The following is a 21,425-nucleotide window of genomic DNA, read 5'->3' on the forward strand; positions in this document are numbered from 1 at the left end:
ATGGCACTCAGCTTGTGGTGCTCAAAGCACAAAAAATGCATTTGAAAAATTAAAAACCAAAGTCTGTCTTTCCATAAATCATGATCCAATTACTCAAGAACTGTAAGAGATGGTAAAAACATGTGATTTATTTATTTTAGGGTGAAATTTCCTTTAAGCCTCAGAAAGATGCTGATGTCTTCTCCATCAGCAACATCAAATGTTAATATCCAAAAAGTTCCATTTGGAACTTTCTGAACTATCCCTTTAAATGGTTAAATACAATGAATGTTGTTTTCCTTGATATTTTCAGGATGAATGAGAGCAACCGATCTGGGTACTTCGCTCCTGCATCATGACTCCGCCACTTTTTGGGTGGAAAACAACCAACCACTCTAGTTTGACTGGCAGTCAATACACATTCAGAGGTCACCACAGGTTAAATGCATAAAATAAAGAAAATAAATCACTGTTTAGCTATTAGAAGCTCAGCTCCTCTGGCCAGTCAGGTGATGCTAAGTCTTTGCAGATCAATTATTGGCGTTGTTTTATAGCAAATAGTAAAAAATAGGAGAATAAAATAAAAAAGAATCCCTTTTAGTCTTCCTCCATCAAAGTGGACAAACCTGATATACAACTATGTTACTGAATCTCCAGGGAGTGTATTTCAGGCATGCGTCACTTTTGCTGTTTTGGTGCTGTTGAACCAAACTCCATTCTAAAAGCAGCTGTTTTATGGTAGCATATTTTTTCACAATAAAAACTTAAAAAACTGTCATTAAGACTCTTTTCTGATTCAGTTTGATCTACAAACACAATCTGCACACACGTCATTTACTCGGTAACATCATTAACTAACCTGTGATGAAGTGTTTGCCACAGACACACATGCTGATTTTACAGTGCATGTTTTCACCCAAAGAGGGATGTGGTCATGGGATGTGACGTACGGCTGCTTCCCTCATCCGTGCACCGTTTTTACACTTGACAATCAGACTCATTTTGCCAGGTATAAATGTTAGTAAATCATTAGTGAAAGCAGAATCTGCATCAGGATCTGGAACCCTGTCAGGATGGGACCTGACTCTTGAAGCCGTAGTTGAGTTCAGCTCCGCCGCTGAGCAGCAGGTCGATCCCGGTGCAGAAAGTAGCATCAGCAGCGAGATACAAGGCAGCCAGTCCACACTCAGCTTCTGTCCCCATGCGACCCAGCAGCTGTTCGGAAGAGAAAACCCTTTCATTCCTTATTCTTCTTTCCAGCGGCACATTTTTGTGGTTGCACCGCCTAACTTCCTCGTGCTTATGTGTGTGTTTTACACTCGTGCAGCTGTCCCTGCAGTTGCTGCTGCGCTGCAATTGCACCATAAAAGGCCTCGTGGCTTCTAACTATTTGCCAAGTAAAATGAGGATCTGCAGAATGGTGGCAGGAATCAACAAGTTCCTTCACGTTCTTTACACAAGACCCCAAGCAGATTCAGCAAGTTTACATCAGCCGACTTTTTTCTCAACTTTTTTTTGTTTTACAGTACACAATCTTTAATGCCATGTAGGTATAGTGTGGATCTTCAAATCCTACATTATCATGAACAGGAAGAACTGGAGGAAAGGAAATGTAAAAAATAACAATTCCTCATCCTGCTCCTCTGTTAACACTAATAAATTAAGAAAAATGAGAATAGCAACACTTCATGAAAAGACAGAGTGTATATAAATGTGTAACAGTAACATTAATTGTGATAATACTGGGGAAAAGTCGATTAAAACTTTTTCCCAGGTAACATCATGATATTACGTAGAGCTGAAACTCTTCAGGACTCCTCACAGTCTAACTTCTCCTTTTTGTTGCATCACCCTGCTGCCTCCTCTGACTGGGATGAAAACAAAATCTGGGATTTGCATGATAACAAAAAACAGCTTGTTGGAGAAACTCTCAGATCCAGAACTGAAGGGTTTAACATTTACAACCCAATAGACCACATTGTGAGGCAGTTTGGATCATTAACACAACAATCCTGCAGGATCGTGGAGTCTGAAAGTCTTAAAGGGACAGATCACCTCTTTTGAAGTGGGGTTGTCTGAGGTAATTCATAGTCAACATCAGATAACATCAGAAACACTTTTGCATATTAATCAAGTACCTGCATGAAACTTGTTCATCATCTGAGGCCATAAACTAACCCTAAATCTGGCAACAAAGTCACCAAGTTGGCAAAAAATCAATAAGAGTTTAAACCTGCACTATATTTAGAATATTTTCAGTGCTTTACTTTGCCGTCAGACAGACTTTTTCAGAAGGGAAAATCACTGCATTGTTTCTCTCTATAAAGCAACCAGTATCTTTTGACAAAAACAGTCATTTTGCTCTTGCAGAACACAGAACTGCCTCGATCTATTAGTTTGTTTGTGTTATTGTGGGACTTCTGTGTTTTAAAGGTTTGAACTCACTGAAGTCACACAATAACAACGGTGGCTTTGGAGAGAGATATTTGGCTTATAGAACAGCAGTTTCTGACTGGAAAAGGCTGTCTGGAGGTAGAACAGTAAATATTAAGATGATATTGCTTAGCTTCCCTCACCAGTACTCCTGCTGCTTCTTTAAACTGGGGTCCATCTGCTGCAGGTAATGCACTGACTACAAATAACTACCTCATATAACTCAATCTAAATAAACAGGAACTATCCCTTTAAGTCTTAACACCATCAGTATTATGCATTATAACCAGTATGATGTGACAGAGGAGGCTTTTCTTCTATATTATTGTGATGAACGTATTTCATCTGTAAACGCTGCTGAAAAACTAACTTTTCACGATTAAAGTCTCCACTTTGAACGAAGAAATCTCACTGCCTCTGGAGATTTTCTTTTGTCGTATAACAGCTGCAAAACTGATCAACTGTACTTTTCTTTTTATCAAAAAAAGATCACTTCCACTCTGAACACACGTTTCTAACCCTGCGTAGGAACCCTGTGTTGGTTCTACTGGGAGAACTTACCTGAGAATTCTCTCCTGCTTTAATGGCTGTTGCAGCATCTGGTGTCTGTTCTGCTAATTCTTCCCACAGAGGTGTCATCACATTACCTGGAGAGATGCTGCAAATAAAAAATAAGATGAGACGAGGTACTTTTAGATTTGTCAAAGACAGTGACACAGTTCTGTATTTTTGATATTGGGGTGAACTGTCCCTTTAAACCTGGACTCACCAGTTGACCCGCACATTGTATCGACTCTCATCCACAGCCATCGCCTTTGTCATGGAGATTACCGCCCCCTTGTGGAGAAAACATCACACTCACATCCCACCCACTGACATTTAAAGAGAAATGTTGATGTGGAGACACTTTGTCTCCTGGAGGTTTAACTCACCTTGGTGGCGACGTACGGTGCGGCATCTTTCTGACCGATGGTTCCCACCAGACTGGACACGTTAATGATGTTTCCTTGACGCTGCCGCAGGTATGGCAACGCATACTGAGGAGAGAGAGAGACCTCTGATCATTTCAAAGATCCTCTATACATACACATGAGTCTCTGGGTGTGTGAGGGAGGTCAGTGGAAGCAAAGAAAGGTCAAAATATTATCTGATAACAGCTGATAATGTCATTTTAATATCTGAAATATCAGAATTTTCCTGCCAGCTGATTTCAAGACTTCATCATGTGACTGACAGATCTACCTAGAGACGCTATGTGGACATTTGGGGACCCCTGTGCATCCATATTCTAGACCGATAACAGCTATATCTGTCTAAACTGGCATTAGCTCACACGTGATATGTACAGATAACATGATGCAGACTGTTACGAGCTCTGACTGCACGGCTGCTGCTGTTTTCACCTGAGTGCATCTTGGCTCTGCAGCAGGAGCACCACAGAGACTGTTCTGACTTCTTTGCCAGGTGTTGGACAGGTTGGACAGATGTCCAGTGACAGCATCACAAGATTTAGTCACTAAACCTGACAGGTATGTACAGCTGAGATCAACATGAAGGTCAAGTTGGAACATGGGTGTGTCTGACCGATGACTACCGAGTACTCGAGTAATAATGAAGTTAAGACTACCGGACTCTGGTTGTTTTTGTTTTGTTTTGTTTTGTTAATAGCAGAGCTCAACAACAAGGATTGCAAGCGCTACAAAAGAATTAAACTATTAAACTTTTTCGATTAACAATCCTTATGTAATTTTTCATGCAAAAATGGCAGAAAATGCTGTTTTCTGCAGAAAGTAATTTTAGTATATAAATACATAAATAAATGTTGCCCTGGGAAATAAAAGTCCCCTGAAATAAATAATTGGGGAATCATTAAATAAAAGCCTTCAAGTGTTAATTAGTTTATTAGCATTTGTTTATGTAGGTATTTATCCATTCATTTAATTATGCATTTATATATTTATGTTATTTGTTTATTTAAAATGGACTAAAATGTCTTTCTGTTGTTTTCAGCCTCTCAAATGTGGAAACTTCCTGCTTAATAGGACCATGTAGAGTATGCAGTCCAGTTCAGTGAGGAGTTCACAGACCTGTACACTGGGGAGACCAAACAACCACTGCATGAGAGCATGGCACAACACAGGAGAGCCAGTTCCTCAGGTGAGTCCGCCTACACATTAAAGCCTCTGAACACAGCGACGTTCATGTTTTGGCCAGAAGGTTTGAGAGACGAGTAAAAGAAGCCTGCACTCATGTGACTCTGACAAATTACATAACAGCAGGGTGAATCAAGGACTTGCCAACCTTAAAACCTTAATAACTCTGACACACACCTTCATCCAGGTGATCCTGACGGTTCACTGAACAGATGGGTGTGTCACCACAGAGTATAAACACCTGACACTCCCAACCAGTCAGTCAGAACTGGGAAAGCAAACAGTCAGTCAGAACTGGAGAAACCTCTTGGATGAAAAGCAAAATGTTGAACCCTGAAGGCATCATTTTATATGTATTTTTTTTATATTTCTAGTTATTTATAATTATTTAAAATGCTGGTGAAACTTTACTGTTTCAGAGCTCTGATGTCATTCTGGACAAAATTCCTGAATCCTACTATCAGTCGGACTTTACAGAGAGAGTCAGATCTTTCTTTGCTTCCATAAAAGTCACAAATCATGGAGGGAATTTATATCTATTAAGTGTTATTAACCCAAGTTGGAAAGTTTACTTTGGCAGCTGAGAAGTAGCCGATGAGGTTGAGGTTCAGCAGGTCCATGAACTCCTCTGCTGTGGTGTCATCAGTGGGTTTATGAGGAGGGTCTGAAGACGGGAAATTAAAAAAACATAGAGAACTATTCAGTGTTTACCAGCGGACCTGGATATCTGCTGGAGGGAAATGAGAAGTGTGAGACTCACGCCACCCTGCGTTGTTTACCAGGCAGTCGATGTGTCCGTAATGTTCCACGGTGGTGCTGATTAATCTCTGCAGAGAACAGAACAGAGAAAACAGCAACGGCAACAGAAATCAGTCGCTCAGCAGAGCAAACAGAAAGACGAGTGAACGCAGGTGTCAAAGTTCAACGCTGTATGAGAGCTGCTGACCAGTGAGATAAGACACTTTACAAATAAATGTAAGTTTTAACGGCACATCTGGATCTTTGGATCTGAGTCACGTGATGAACAGACACAAAATAACCACAGGTCTTGTGATCAGACTGTTTCATAAAGGAACTGAAAATACACATCAAGCACAGCCAGACCAACAACAGTAACATTTTACCTTGATGTCAGCTTCTTTGGACATGTCACATGAGACAAATTTACACGAGCCGGATCCTGCTTTGTTCAGCTCCGCCTCCAGAGCCTCGCCAACTGTACCTGGAATACGGTGAAATATTTACAAAATATCTTCACAGTTTAGGAATTCAGTCTAAGTCTTGCAGCCTGTTAACAGATGCATGTGGTCTGTACATCAACACCTTACTCAGTGTAAGGTACAATATACAATAATCAGTGCTGGACAGAGTACTGACAGTCTGTACTCAAGTACAAGTACGGTTACACTGCTGAAATATTACTCAATTACAAGTAAAATTACTGGTGTTAGAAATGTACTTAAGTAAATAAGAGTAGTAACTTTTAACCTCTGATGTCACCGTCAACTCTCCAAACTAGGGTTGCACATTTTGTGTGTTTCCCTGAAACAATATTGAAAAAACTAACAACCAATTAATCAGTAATATTTTGTAAGATACATTTTATTTTTTTTAATTATTTATTATTAATCAAACGACTCTGCCAGACAAAACAATGTCAAAATATGATTGAAATATCCATGAATACATTTTTAATCAAGCGATTAATCATCATCATTATCATGTTTGGATATCATGTACTCAGTACTCAACTATGATTTTAAAAGTAATCAAGTAGATTATATAGTGTAATGCATACTTAAGTACGAGTAAAAGTACAGACTTGAAAATCTACTCATTAAAGTTTTGTGAACTTTCCAATACTTCTAAAGGCACTTGAAGGCATCAGATCAAACCCCACGATTTTGCACGGAGTTGAAAATTTACTCACAGAGGGTCTCAATTAATACACGATACGATAATAATAATAACAATAATAATAAAAAAGCGGAATAAAAACAATATTACTCACCTCCAATCGCGCAAAACACAACCTTTGCTCCATTCTCCACTGAAAAAAAAGTTGCATAATATTCAGTCAGCTCTGATCACAGACAAATAAACGATAAATAAAGATAATAACATACCAAACGCTTTGACAATCCCTCTGCCGATCCCTCTGGATCCTCCGGTCACAATCGCAACTTTGTTGAGGAATCGGAGGGACATGTTGACTGTGATGAAGAGGACAGAAGTCAAAGTTCCCGTTAGACGACTAAGAACGGAGCTGATGTGAAACAAACAAGCTGCAAACTGCAGGAAACGACGCCACTTCATCCGCTATTCACAGGTCAGCAGACCCGCTGTGTGAGGTTCAAAGTTCCGGCAAAATCATGGGGTTTGATCTGATGCCTTCAGGCACTAACACAAGTATGGGAAATTACAAAGTTCGCTCAAAACCGACAATTGGGGAGTGGAAATTCAGTCGACCAACTGTGAACTTTATTAATTAAAGATCTGATACCTTCAGGTACTATGAGAACAATTGTAAATTACAAAATTCACTCAAAACTGTAAATAAAGTGGGGACATGGAGAGTGGAAATTTAGATGCCAAAATGTTAACTTTATTGTTTAAAGAACAACCTATATCCTGGTTCAAAAAAAACATTTTTTTTATATGTTATATAAAAACACCGCACTGACAGAGCAGTTAGACAGAAACAATCTTTGGGGAAAATCTGACGAGTACTTTGGTGTTTTAGTTTGTCCTCGTGGGACTTTTCACACTTCATATTCAGGGATATGGACAGCCCCGGGCTAAGAGTCGTCCCTGTGATAACCAGGGGAGGAAGTAACTGATTACAAATACTCAAATTACTGTAATTAAGTAGTTTTTTGGGGGTACTTGTACTTTTGAGTAGATTTTCAACTCATTACTTTTACTTGTACTTAAAACAACAAAGACGTACAAATGAAAAACAAAAGTAAAGACATTAAATGATTAATCATTCATTGAGAATTTAACCAATTAAAAATGTATTAATGGATACTTATATTCCAGTGTTGTGTAAATTAAATGTTTAGTATGTTTTTTGTTCAGAACAGAGCAAATGTTGAATTCATGTTAATGTTTACTTTCAGGCATTTTTTTATTGAAAAAAGCCCACAGAACCTATAGAAATGTGAGCATACACTTTGAAATAAATGCTGACGTCAGCATGTCAAATTGTTCATAATTTGCTGACTAACACAAAGTACAACCGAGGCTGAAGGCCCAATACTTTGGTCATAAAACAAAGTATTGAAAAATTGAAGATTTGAACTAGATGATGGTGCAAAATGAAAAGACAGAGGATCAATGAAGTTATTATAACTCCCTCTATCTGTTTGTGCCGATCCATCCAGAAGCTTGAGATATTTCACAGAATAAGAACAGGGATCACCCACGGGATTAATCTCTGCAGAAAAAAACAAAAACAAAAAAAATTTTAACTGTAATCAGTCTGATAGCTGAGAGTCAGGGGCAGAGTTACTGGATTTTATAAGTTAAAAACAGAGACAGTGAAAGCAGCTAAATCTCAGCTGTATAGATAAGCTGTATAAGATCCTATGAGAAACAAAGGTTAATGCAGGCAGCACCAAAGAGAGGCAGGAAACAGAAATTATAAAAGAAGACTGAGAGGATGCCTGTAAAAGAATCTTTAAGATGACAGAAACAAAATATTGTAAAGAATCTGCTTGGAAAATTAATATGAAGGTTTTTGAAACAAAAAAAGAATAATGAAAATACAGTTTATCAGAGAGGACTGAAATGTGGAGAACAGGAAGCTCATCATTTACATATTTTTGTTTAGTTTTGACCTGTGTTGAAAAGGTTCTGGAGGTCAATTCAGGAGAAAAACAGGAACATTTTTAATTTAAAGAAATCATACAGCCTCCTAATATTATATTAGGAATCATTCCAGCAGACAGAGAGAGAGGAGGAGATAAATATTTGTAACAATAATACATACAGCTGCTCTGTCTCTTTTTTCTTTCTGTCTTTTTATTTTATTCCCCCAACTCTGTCTTGCAACTTGCAATAAAGTAATTTTTAAAAAAGTATATTTTTCTGATTTGTACTGATGCAACTGAAGCTCATCATAGTCACTTCTTTCCACTTTATTTATGAAACAAAAGAAAAAAAAAAATCCAATTTCTTGTTTTTTGGTGTAACAAACAGTTAGGATTATGTGTTATGTAAATATGCATTATGAAAAGTCAGAAATTGGAATTTTCGTGGTGTATCTGAAGGCAGCATTTGGGAAGCGCTTCTGCAATAAAAATCCGTTTGTGGGTATTGTAGTTTTACTGCACACAGACACAGAAGCCACACACAGAGATGCTCCAGTGTAGACTTCATGATGTGTCTAAAATAACCACAGACACACAGATTTATATTTCAGATTAAATGAGGTCAAGTTTAATTTAATTTAATTTATGTGCTCCCTGTTTTAAATTTGCACAAGCCACAGCCAACTAGGCAGATGTAATTTTAACTAAATGATGACAGCAAAGCTTTAGAGGCGGCATGGAGACAAAAACACAGGGGAAATTCGAACCACATGTCTGTGGCCTCATCCCAGATCCACAACTTTTCCTGAACAGAATAGTTTGGGCCTCTGTGTGAAAGGTCAGGTGCTCCCATGCGTGCAAACATGTACAGTATGTTTAAGAAAAAGTGAGGGGTTAAGAGGTTGACATTTCCGGGCAGGGAGGGTTGCTGGGGGCAGGAGAGGCAGGAGAGCGTCTCAGATTGAATTTCTGCCCGACAGCATTCCCCTGGGGGCGCGCTGAGCGTGAGACAGAGACCACAAGTGAAGACAGTGAGTGACCTACAAACAAGCTTAACTACCTTAACTTCACCCGCGCTGCAGATTAACACCACAGCAGCCCCTGAAGGAGCCACGCTGCTTCTGCTCCTGCCTCCCCCTCCCCCTCCCCTCAGAAACGTGAGGAGGAGGAGGAGGAAGAGGAGGGGCTGTCTGGACATCATGATGATGATGAACTGATACACAGTCTGTCTCAGAAGGAGGGAAGGGTCAGCCCCAGAGACACCCTGAGGGTGAGGTACAGTAGGGGAGTCATGGTCACTCTGTGGAGCTGTGATTAGTTTGAATCAGCAGGCTGAGAGGAGGAGACCAGTCTGAGTTTGGTTCCTGGTGGTTGAACTGGACATGGTGATAAACTGGTGATGAGCATGAAGCTGACGGCATGTGTGGAGCTTTTTGCACAGACGCTCTGCATGATGTGAATGACAGAAATTTGTCAAGTTTATGTCAAAACTGAGGACATTTTAGTACAAATTCTGCTTTGTTTGTGATTGTATGTCAGCATTTTCATGATGTTTTTTGCACGGGATCATCTGGAACAGGTTTTAACTCAGTGTTCCCAGGATCAGAACCAAACGCAGCCTTTAGTTTCTCTGATCCTCACCTGTGGAACAAACTTCCTGAATACCTGAAACTGTCAGCTCCTCAAAACATCACTGTTTACTGCAGATTTACACTAAAAAGAGATTACTGTCGCTTTTGTTTTTTAAATGCTATTTCTGCAATGTTTTAACTACGTATTGGCTTGCTTTTAGCTTTTGTTTTCACAATCTCAAATGCAATTTTAATCTTCTTTTAACCTTTTATTTGAATGTATTTCGATGCTCCTGCAAAGCGCCTTGAATTGCCTCGTGTCTGGTTGGTGTTTTATAAATAAACTTGCCTTGCTTTGCCTTCAGAAACATACTGGTGCAACGCCAGAAAAAGATCTGTATCACGTTATAAAGTGAAACGTTTAGTGTTATATCAAGATGTTTTTCACAATATAACAAGATATTTTCATGTTGTAACAATATTATTTAACTATATATTTATATTTATATATTTTCACATTATTACAATGTCAAAACTGACATTAACTGTGTGATGCTGAGAGTATGGCAGCGTATTTGTGCCACACCAGTAACAATTAATGCTTATTATGTCATAACAAAATATTTTAATGTTATTACGGCACACTTACCTATAAATATACTAATTATCTTGTTGCGATGTGAAACATTACATGCTATAACCACATCAGCATGCAGAGAAACACAGCTGCAGTATTTTTCAGGCTGCTGCAGCATTTTCATGCACTTGTTATGTAACACACCTCGACTCACTTTTACTACAGCAGCGTGTTGGAGCCAGAAAAAGAAAAACAGATCAGTATCACCAGGGGTGGAAAGAGTACTGAAAATCTGTACTCAAGTACAAGTTACACTGCTAAAATATTACTCAATTACAAGTTAAAATGCTGGTGTCAGAAATATACTTAAGTAAAAGTACTAGTATTTGTTAGTATTTGCGCTGTTATGCAATAATCATTTCTGGGATTTTTTTGTAATTTTTTTCTCATTTTAAGTCGAAGTTTAATTGTCTTTATTCAACAAACGGCTCGGTGCAAATTACTGCCACATCTATTGATTAAATATCCATGAATACATTTTAAAATGTTTCAATTCTTAATGGCAATGAATCGATTTACCTAATTTGGGGACTAAAATGCAGATGAAAGGTTGTTATGATGTGAAAAACATCTTGTCATAACAATAACCTTTTCACTTCATACTGATTTGTTTTTCTTTTCCAGGCGTGACACCGACAGGCCGCCACACTCTTAGCATCACACAATTCATGTTGATTTCTATAGAAAGTATTATAAAACATTGTAATATAATCTAAATAAAACTTTTCTTTTCATGCTCAGAAAGGTGCTGTGCTGGATTTACAGAGGAAACTGAGGTGAGAATTTGATTTTAACATTTTATTGATAAGTTCCAAAATATTCTGGTAAAACTGGAAGCTCAAATTAATTATTTGTAGTAATTAGTGAAAACTTTAAGTTTTTTTTAGTGGTTCTTCTAACTCAAAAATGTTGAGTGCCAAATAAATTTTCTTTCTTTGAGTTTATCTAAGTCATAATTGGTTTTTAGACTTATCATTTTTATTCAGTTCTGTTGACTTGTCGCAATAAGAGGGATGAAAGAAAATTTACTGAAAATATTTGAGTTGGCTTAATCAATAATTTTAATTTAACTTTAATCAAAGAGTGCATGTAACTTAACTCAAAATGTTTAAGCTCAGATAACCTCCAACTTTTGACTTTATGAACTTAAGAGATTTGTGTTTGCACTTTTGATTTCTGAAAACTTGTTCAGGTTTTCAAGTGTGTGTCGGTGGCCAGTGGATTTTCTGACAAAATTAAATATTAAAAATGGTGTAAAAAAAAAAGAAGAAGAAGAAGAAGTTAAACACAGAAGTGAATATTAGCCTAAGCTACTGTTTTCTTCTGGCTCATGTTCCACTGTTCTGTTGTCATGTATTCATGTGTTTTCTGCAGACGGAAGAGACAAGAAAAATAAGACAAAAAGACAAGAAGGAAAAAAAAGATGGATAATAAAGACAAGGGAGGAGGTAAAGGAGGAGGAGGGCAGACAAAAGACAAACAGAAGGCCGAGGAGGTCAGCGATGAAGACAAGAAGACGAAGGACAAACAGAACAAGCTGGAGAAGGAGAGCAGCGAGAAGGAGCCGAGCGGAGAACCAAAGAAGGAGAACCGCAGGTGTTGGAGGAGCGGCTGGGCTCTGACTGAACGTCTGGCCATCAACGTGTCGGGGATGCGTTACGAGACGCAGCTCCGAACCCTCGCCCAGTTCCCAGACTCCCTGCTGGGCGACCCCCGGCGTCGTCTTCGCTACTTCGACCCCCTGAGGAACGAACTGTTCCTGGACAGGAGCCGCGCCTGCTTTGACGCCATCCTGTACTTCTACCAGTCGGGCGGGAGGCTTCGGAGGCCCGCCAACGTCCCTCTGGACATGTTCCTGGAGGAGCTGCGGTTCTACGAGCTCGGAGACGAGATCATCGACCGCTACAAAGAGGACGAAGGCTTCCCCAAGGAGGAGGAGAGGCCCTTACCAACCAACGAGCTGCAGCGCCGCCTCTGGATGCTGTTTGAGTATCCGGAGTCGTCCAGCGGAGCTCGAATCATCGCCATCATCAGCGTGATGGTCATCGTGATCTCCATTCTCATCTTCTGCCTGGAGACTCTGCCCGAGTTCAAGGAGCAGAGAGAGGTGAGGACGGGCTGCATGGTGCTGACCAGGGTGGGGTATCGTTTCAAAAACGACGAAACCAGTACCAAAACCAGTATCAAAACCAGTTCAAATACTAGTGCCAAAACCTGTACCAATACCAATACAAATACTAAAACCAATACCAAAACCAGTACAAATACCAGTACCAAGACCTCTACCAAAACCAATATTTATACCAAAACCAGTACCAAAACTGCTTCATGCAGAACCACATATGAGAGGTTCTACAGAGAACCCTTAATGGTTCCATCCAGAACCCTCCCTGGGTGTTCTATCCAGAACCTTTGCACATTCACATTCAAGAAACTTTTTTTTTATCCATAACCCACTCAGGGAGTTCTACTGAGAACCTTGTTATATTCCAAGGGTTTTACACAATAGGGGGTTCTACACAGAACCCTTTTATATTGTGGTACAAAGAACCCTTGACAAACCCTTGGCGAAAGAGTTCTTTAGGGATTTCAACAATTCTTGCAGATCTCTTACTTCACAAAAAGGTTCTTAGGATGAAAAGGATTCTTAATGGAGTGATTTATGAGTGATGGGGAGGAACGGACTGGGATCTGATGGGGTGCAAAGAGAACAGAAGTTAACACCGTGAGGAACTGATGAGGTGAACATGGAGGAACAACAGGTGCTGACAGCTGTCACCTTCACAAACATAAAGCAGCTCGTGTAGCTCGAGCTGAAAACGTCTTTATGTCGTCTCTCGACACTGTGGGAAAAAAGTCCACACGTTCTTTACTCATGATGTACAGATACTTGTTAAAAAAAAAAAGTTTTATATTAGAAGTTCTGATTCAACTACAGACGTAAAAAGAAGCCTTCAGTTTGTTTTGTCTTGTTACATCTTACATGTTGTTTTTGTCCAGTTACATAGTTTTTGTTATTTTTATCTCGTAACATGTTACGCTATGTTGTGTATTTTCTTCTTGTTTAGTTTTTTACATTTTTTTTGTCGTTCCATCTTTAATCCTATTTTGCCCTGCTACATCTTATTTGTTGTTTTCATCTTATTTTGTCTTTTACTTTGTGTCTTTTTCATCTTCTTTTTTTTGTCCTGTTTTGACTTTGACGTAGTTTTCATATCATGCCTTTTATGTTGTTTTTTGTCTTGTTATATCTTTATCTGTTTCCATCTTGTATGTTATTTTGGTCTTGTTTTGTTGTTACACTGCTTTTGTTTTTTGTATTTTTTTCGGCGTTTTTGTCTTGTTACGTCTTTTATGTAATTTTTCTCCTGTTATGTTGTTTGCATCATGTCACGTCTGTCATGCGTGATGTGCACTGATAGATACACCAAGGAATTGTCTTTTCTATGTGTTACTGTTCCATCCATTTACGATGAAATCAGTCTTGACAGCGCACAATGATGCATTAGTTCTGTAACAAAGTATCTGTACTGACAAAACTGAAGGATGATTGAAAGAATGTTCAGAATCAAGCTTGAGGGAAAAGCAAAGGCAACAGACAGATAAGAGAAGGCAAAACTTTTTATTTTGGACTTGTCGTTAAATCTGATCCATGAGGAGGGCAGTTAAACCGCTGGTGGAAAAACAAGAGTGTGGGAAGAAGCGGGCAGACGAAACAGGCTGGACGGAAGTTTACTGTCAGAGGAGGGATGCAATGTGGAGATGATACTCCTTGTCGGCCACTCAGGGTCGACTGCCAGAGCTAACAAGTACACTCAGGTGGAGTGGATACTCTGAATTACTGAGAAGAGATAGAGTGGAAGAAGTCAGAGGTAAAGGGACAAGTGTGAAGGGAGGGAAAGGAGATGAGGTTGTCTCACATTACCCCTTGGAGATCTAAAGGGCTATATATAGAGGAAGGACAACCCTGAGAGCACATCAACACATAAACGAACGTCTGTATTAATAAACGCTGTGACTCATAGGCTAGACACTGAAAACAGCATGGAAAAGAGGCTTGCAGATCAACTTTTCTGATGACCTCCGCAAAATTAAATTAGCTCCGCACACACTCCTGTAGCCTGGAGACGCGGCGGATTGTGGACGCCCGGGCAGCAGCGGCGCTCACTTGGATTTATGTTCCTCGTCAGCACCGACGCTGCTCCGTTACCCCGTACATAGATAGATATGTTCATGTGATCAGAGCATTTGACACTTATGAACACTACACAAACAAAGACCAACCTACATGCACAGCCGTCCCCACGCAATCACTCACTCGTCAGCCAGCGGTGAAAATCTAACCAACCAACTCTGGGTTGCACATTACATATTAATCATAGTTTTTGCCTAATTTAATACAAAGTACAGCTTTTCATATCTTATTAGTGCACTGTAAAATAAAGTACAAGCCTAATTTTTTTGTTAGATTCTGCATATTGTTGGTTTCATAAGACAAAATGGCTGATGGATCATGTTAGATCATTTACCTATAGTTGCATCCAGCCATGCAGATGTTTGATTCTGTGGATCCAAATTTTGACATATTGACTGCTCTTATTTCTGCCGTCTTTTCAGTGCAATGCTTGTGAAGGCGACATTGCTTGTGGAGCCCCAAAGTATTACAACATTAAAAGATTTTAACTAAGAATACAGCCATGTTAGCATCTCTGCCAGGCTGTCCTGAGGCACTGGGGAGCTTTGCATCAAATACTAACTTCTACTGCCATGCTAATGTTTAGCAAGTATAATGTCTACCATATTTATCATCTTGTGCGCTTAACATGCAAACATTTGCTAATTAGCAGTAAATTCAATGCACAGCAGAGGGCTGTTGTTATTTTCTTTATTTTCTTTTGTAGTTTTCATGTCATACCTTTTACGTCCTGTTTGTCATGCTTTGCCCTAAATGCTAACTTCAGCATGCTAACATGCTGATGTTTAGCAAATATAATATTTATCATCCTTGTCATCTTAGTTTAGTGAGCGTACATGCAAACAGCAGAGTTCAGCAGAGGCTGATGGAATTTTTTCTTTTTTTGTGAATTTTGCACCGAAAAACAAAAGTTTCAGCCTCAATGGAAAACTTGTTAGAATTCATCCTCTGCGAACCATGACTCTATTTACAAAATTGCATGGTACTCCATTCAATAGTTGCATATTTGTACATTTATATTGTATATTTCAGTCTAGAAAAAAAGTGGTGGACTGACCACAAGACAGACCAACCTCGACAGAAGTAGCTGTACTGCTAGCAAGACTAAGAACTAGACAGTCTTTCTGACAGTGTTGTCTGTAATTTTGGAGTCCACTGTAAACCAATTCCATTAGAGCCAAATATATCTAAATATGGCTGTTAGGTATCATTAGGTTCTCCAACATGTTTGGATGGGGAGGGACAGCTAGATGCCACTAAATCCAACACAGTAGTGCTGTAATCCAATTAAATAACTTTTAAAATCAATATTTTGTGTATTTTTTTTAATTAAGTAGCCATGTAATAAGCAGGATAATGCACAATAAGGGGGTCAACTTTCTGCATCTTCTGCATCTGATCTTCATTATTCATTATTATCCTTTACAGAGTCATTGGTGGTGCATTATATTGAGGGGTCGGCAAAACATAAAAAACACCTCTCTATATGATGCAGTCCAGTTCAACAGCACTGCAGGCTGCAACAGTAGTTAACATATAGTTGAATTAACACCTCTGTGATAATGTCAATTAAAACCGAACATTACTGAGTGTATGGCAGAGCTGCTATATTGTATTGCATGAAATTATCAATGAAAAAGATTTGCTTTTTGTAATTTCTTTGCATTTAAAATCGAAGGGAAACTGTTTGTTTGGTATAAAGAGACAGAGACATGAGACTGGTGGACACAGAATGTTGTTGGGGACAATATGTGCTAGAAGGCCACCAGAAGCTTAAGAGTAACCCTATCTAACTTGTTAAAAGACACTAATGCCCAGTCATTTAAAACCAGCACCTACTTCCCAGAAAAAAACAAGCGGCCGGGTTAAATGAAGTGTCAGATGCCTCGGCCGTGCCGGTGTCTGAGGTGTAACGCTACCCGGAGTCACATGAACTTAATATTTTTTTGTGTGCGTTTAAATATAGAGAAACTGATTTATATAAAAGACTGTGAGGGAAAATAAAGCCGGCGGAGTGAAAATGGAGAGGAGAGAAAAGTTAGCACAGTATCACAGATCTCACAGGCTCAGTCGGATCCTCATGACACATGTCATACCTCAAATGTGCTGAGGGCAAACTCTCGTAATAATCGCTTCTTCTCACTTCTGTCCAACTCCTGTTTACTCTGTCCTTGTTTCCTCTGTGTTTACTCTCCTGTAAACATCGTCTCCATGGAGATATTTATTATGGACCTGCTTTTCCACCTCATGTTTAAAACAGATGATAGAATATAAGTGGTGTCTGCTCAGACCAGAGGTGGAGGACTTGAGTCACATGACTTGACTCAAGGCAGACTTAAAAGAGGAATATGAAGCAACTGCCACACAAAAATGAGCACAGCAGTCCAAAATAGTTAGTTGAAGACATTAACAGTATATTAAATAGGCTGAATTGCAGATATAAATCTTAAATTTGCAGAACAGTCTTTTATTTATTTGGGGACCACCTGTTGGTCCCGACCCAGTCTAGGGGACACATTACTCTGCATAGTCAGTGGGACGAACAATCAGGAAGCAAACCTGGAAGCTGCAAAACTTTCCTTAGTCTCTGATGACATATAATGGTCATTTCATTACAGTAAATATATTGTATATTTCTCCTTTAAATGTTGAAATGGGGTGTTAGGGTTAGGGTTAGGGTTACTAGGTGTACTACAGTAACTTGGGACTTGAAGGTTAAGACTTGCTTGTGACTTGCTCCCACCTTTGGTTCAGACATTAGCTCACATGCTTTGATTTGTTTTAAATCTTTGAGTACAGCTGTAACCATTTTTCCTTCATCCTTTGTTTTACAGCAATTCACCGTCGTGCCTCACCCGACCATAGCGAACGAAACCATCCTGATCCCACCAAACTCCAACCCTTTCCAGGACCCCTTCTTCATCGTAGAGACGATCTGCATCTGCTGGTTCTCCTTTGAACTCATCATCCGCTTCACCTGCGCTCCGAGCAAGACGCACTTCTTCAAAGACGTCATGAACACCATCGATTTCTTCGCCATCATTCCCTATTTCGTCACACTGGGCACGGAGCTGGCCAAGGACAAAGGCGCGCAGCCGTCCGTGTCCCTGGCCCTCATCAGGGTCATCAGGCTGGTGAGGGTCTTCAGGATCTTCAAGCTGTCCCGTCACTCCAAGGGCCTCCAGATCCTAGGCCAGACGCTGAAGGCCAGCCTCAGAGAGCTCGCCCTGCTCATCTTCTTCCTCTTCATTGGAGTCATACTCTTCTCCAGTGCCGCCTACTTTGCAGAGGTGGACAGTCCCGACACGGCGTTCACCAGCATCCCTGAGTCCTTCTGGTGGGCTGTGGTGTCCATGACGACGGTCGGCTACGGAGATATGTACCCGGAGACGGTCGGGGGAAAGCTGGTGGGCTCCATGTGCGCCATCGCTGGCGTGCTCACCATCTCTTTGCCGGTGCCCGTCATCGTGTCCAATTTCAGCTACTTCTACCACCGTGAGATGGAGTGTGAGGACACGACCCAGTACCACCACGTCTCCACATCGCTCTGGGAAAAGGACGGACAGGACGATGATGAGGATGATGATGAGGAAGGAATGGATGAGGTGCCTGACTACATGGGAGATTATGCGCCCCTGTACGGGCAGAACAGCAGGGGGATCTGCCCTCCGCTCAATGGGACTCTCCTGGCAGGACTCTGTGCCGGACAGGTCGCCGGTGATCGGAGAGGGATTAACTTCTACCTCAAGGAACCGCTGGTCACTCAGGTTTGACAGGATGGACTCACACCAAGAACAGGAGAGAACCAAGAATGAAAGATACTGTTATAGACGGCAGAAAGATACAGGAAGTGTAGGACGTTCTGATATCCATACCGGTGTTGGAAAATGCCAATACTGACTGACTGATGCAGTCATTCGCTGTATGTATTTGTTCAGGTTTTTACAAAGGGCTTAGTGACCTTCTGTTTACACAGTCACATTAATATCACATCCAATCATATCACAGCAGGTAATAAAATTAAATTAATTTAAAAAAATGGTATCAGAACATCTCTAAACATTCGTACACAAAGACTTGCACTGACATAAACCCTAATTTGTGCCTCTCATGTGATCATGGTTTCTACATCTGATGCTTTTGCATGATTATTTGACTCATAAGCCATTTTCACACAAGACAGAAAACCCACCACAACACACCTACATCCAGCTTTTGTCCTCAGTATGAAAGGGCACAATTAGCATTCACTGCTGGGTATTTATCGTCTCCAGCTCCACTCAGCAGTGATGTAAACATGATACTTGGGAAATTTCGCCTCTTTCCCAGTGCAAGCAATGAAAGCTTGTTGCCTCTGTCAGTAATATCTGTGACTCTTTCGCTCCTTTTTCAAACATCTGCTCGGATTTGACTTGGATTTGTGATGAAGTGCTCATCTTTGGTCAAACATCTGAACCCCTGTAAATATCCAGTCATTATACATTTATTATGAGAAACTATATTCCGACAATTGCTAGATTTATATGTTATCTCAGGTGAAACAATGAAAATTACACCAGAAACTGGAGCAGGACTGACACCGAAACTAAATATAAGCTCCAAACAGATCGGATGAGACGGATTATTCTGTTGACGTCCCTGTAATGTCAGTGTCGCTGTAATGTGACAATGAAAATGACAGACGTGCTGTGAGGATAAACGTACACTGAATGTTGCAGGTGTTGATGCCCTGTACTTGTCAGAGTTATGGCAGAAACGCGGCGGTGTCATCTCGCGCTGACGTGGATAACAAAGAGATCGCTCATCGGCTGACGGCGGTGCAGACAGAGTTCATGTAGTTGCTGTAGTTGCCAGTTCATGTGTTACACAGTCTGACTGAGACAGGCGACAGAGAGATGGATGAAGAAAGATGATATCAGGTTAGAGCTCAGAGGCGCCTGACATTTCTGTCCCCATGGTGAGTTCAAAGAACAGAGTCTTCTGACTGGAGCAACACTGAATTCTGATGGTCTGAGATGTCACCTGACTGACCAGTCGCTGCTGGAAACTAAAACTACAAGAGCTCGATTTACCAAGATCCCATATAAAGAGCACTAAATTGTGTGTGCATTCTAACGTATTGCACGTTTGGTCAGTGTGTGTTTTGCAGCCAAGAATAACTGCATAAATTACAACAGGTGCAAACACTGTGACATGAAGGTTTTGCGTGTTTTACATTGTCCACCACCGGGAGTTTGGACGGAAAGAAGAATGACTGTGAGTGCAAAATGACATTTGAAGAAAAAAAATCTGAATATTACAGAAAGAAAAGCTATGTGTGAGAGTATCTGCAAGAAAGTCAAGAACAACAGATGAAATTAAGTTAAGATGGCAAGATATAAGGCTAAGAGCAGAATTAAAAATGGATGATAATAAAACTTCTTTAACTATCTGGCCTGAGCACTCAGGCGGACCGTTGCCGTGCGCACCAGGCGGCCGGTCAGCACTGCATCCGGCCATACATGAGTCCTCTTCATCACAATAACAGCAGCCATCTGTGTGCAATGCTGGCTCAATTAGCACCTTCCTTTCAAACATATTAAATACAGACGCAGTCATAGTCACCGAAAATTATTTTCAGGTTTGGTAAATCGCAAATCCTGTGCTAAATTAACCTATTTGCACACGAGGGTAGAAAAGTCCCATATTGCATAGTAACTAAGGCAAAAGTACTAAATGGACGGTGCGTGGTGTCCTGCACATTTGAAAGACTCAGTCCTACCTGCACACCATTAGTAGATCAGTTTGCACATTTGTTTGCAAAAAATGTATCAACTTCATACATGTTTTAAGCAAGCAAACCTCAGGCTCTTAGAGGAGTTGTGCACACATAAAACATGTTTTTTGAGCTGCAAACTAAATTATATTACTGTACTGTGATGAAACACATCAGTGCCGGTGTTAATGTTGACATTTCTGAATAGTTTTATAAAAAATAAATTGCATTTCATGGATTGAAAATGGTTCAAAAAGTCCCTTTCAGTTGTAAATCATCCTGAGACAGCTCACGGTCAGTTAGCTCTGACAGCTAGCTGTTCCTGCTACACTGAGCGGCGCGTCCCGTCCCCGTCCTCAGTCCCTTTGTCCAGTTTTTAACATTTTTAAAACTATGCAGAGTTACAGTAAGACAGGGGTCTGCAACCTGCGGCTCTGGAGCCACATGTGGCTCTTTTGCCCCTCTCCAGTGGCTTTGACAAAAAATAATATGATAAAAAAATAAGAGTATTGTTGTAGGTCTACAGTGATTCTTTGTAAAAATGTGTACATTAAAAAATGTCTGCTTAGGCATGCAGAGTTACGGTGCATTTTTTTTGAGGTGCTCATTCACAAAAAATCTCCAAGGTGCTCTCTATTAAAACAATTAAAATGCCGTTATTGTCACAGCATGGTCATGATAGACCTTAAAGTCTTAAGGTTTTGAAAGAGAGCGCCTTGGAGTTTTTTGTGATTATCTGATGTGGACAAGCAGCAGAGAAATGTGGTATTTTTGGGACATTTGTCTCTTCTGGAATCCAGCATATTTGTCATTGTGAAGCTTAAAGGTTTATTAAATGTTTAAAAGATTCGAGCTTTACCTCTAAAGAAAATAGTGGAATATACTTT

At 40.1% G+C, this 21,425-nt stretch overlaps 2 protein-coding genes across 4 annotated transcripts; one reads left to right on the top strand and one right to left on the bottom strand.

Annotated features, from left to right (window-relative positions):
- Positions 1-103: 103 nt before the first annotated feature.
- hsd17b14 (hydroxysteroid (17-beta) dehydrogenase 14) lies at positions 104-6,849 on the bottom strand. Of its 2 annotated transcripts, none has more exons than XM_084744634.1 (9): positions 6,692-6,849; positions 6,577-6,615; positions 5,690-5,787; positions 5,326-5,392; positions 5,138-5,229; positions 3,345-3,449; positions 3,182-3,249; positions 2,974-3,070; positions 104-1,194 (listed from the first exon to the last, which is right to left on the bottom strand). In XM_084744634.1, exons 1-9 carry the CDS (start codon positions 6,771-6,773, stop codon positions 1,048-1,050), a joined length of 795 nt encoding a protein of 264 aa, XP_084600760.1. In that variant the 5' UTR covers positions 6,774-6,849; the 3' UTR covers positions 104-1,047. The 2 variants fall into 2 exon arrangements, with proteins under 2 accessions (XP_084600760.1, XP_084600761.1); XM_084744635.1 differs by lacking the exon at positions 104-1,194 and adding an exon at positions 1,201-1,865.
- A 2,745-nt stretch (positions 6,850-9,594) lies between these two features.
- kcna7 (potassium voltage-gated channel, shaker-related subfamily, member 7) lies at positions 9,595-19,168 on the top strand. 2 transcript variants are annotated; one of them, XM_084744740.1, is made up of 3 exons: positions 9,595-9,765; positions 11,963-12,695; positions 17,618-19,168. In XM_084744740.1, the coding sequence occupies exons 2-3, from the start codon at positions 12,012-12,014 to the stop codon at positions 18,554-18,556; spliced, it is 1,623 nt and encodes a 540-aa protein (XP_084600866.1). In that variant the 5' UTR covers positions 9,595-9,765; positions 11,963-12,011; the 3' UTR covers positions 18,557-19,168. The 2 variants fall into 2 exon arrangements, with proteins under 2 accessions (XP_084600866.1, XP_084600865.1); XM_084744739.1 differs by lacking the exon at positions 9,595-9,765 and adding an exon at positions 11,304-11,364.
- Positions 19,169-21,425: the final 2,257 nt, after the last annotated feature.

This window comes from Lutjanus erythropterus, chromosome 19, assembly GCF_056507025.1.
Source record: "Lutjanus erythropterus isolate fLutEry1 chromosome 19, fLutEry1.hap2, whole genome shotgun sequence".
Classification (NCBI taxonomy): Eukaryota; Metazoa; Chordata; class Actinopteri; order Lutjaniformes; family Lutjanidae; genus Lutjanus; species Lutjanus erythropterus.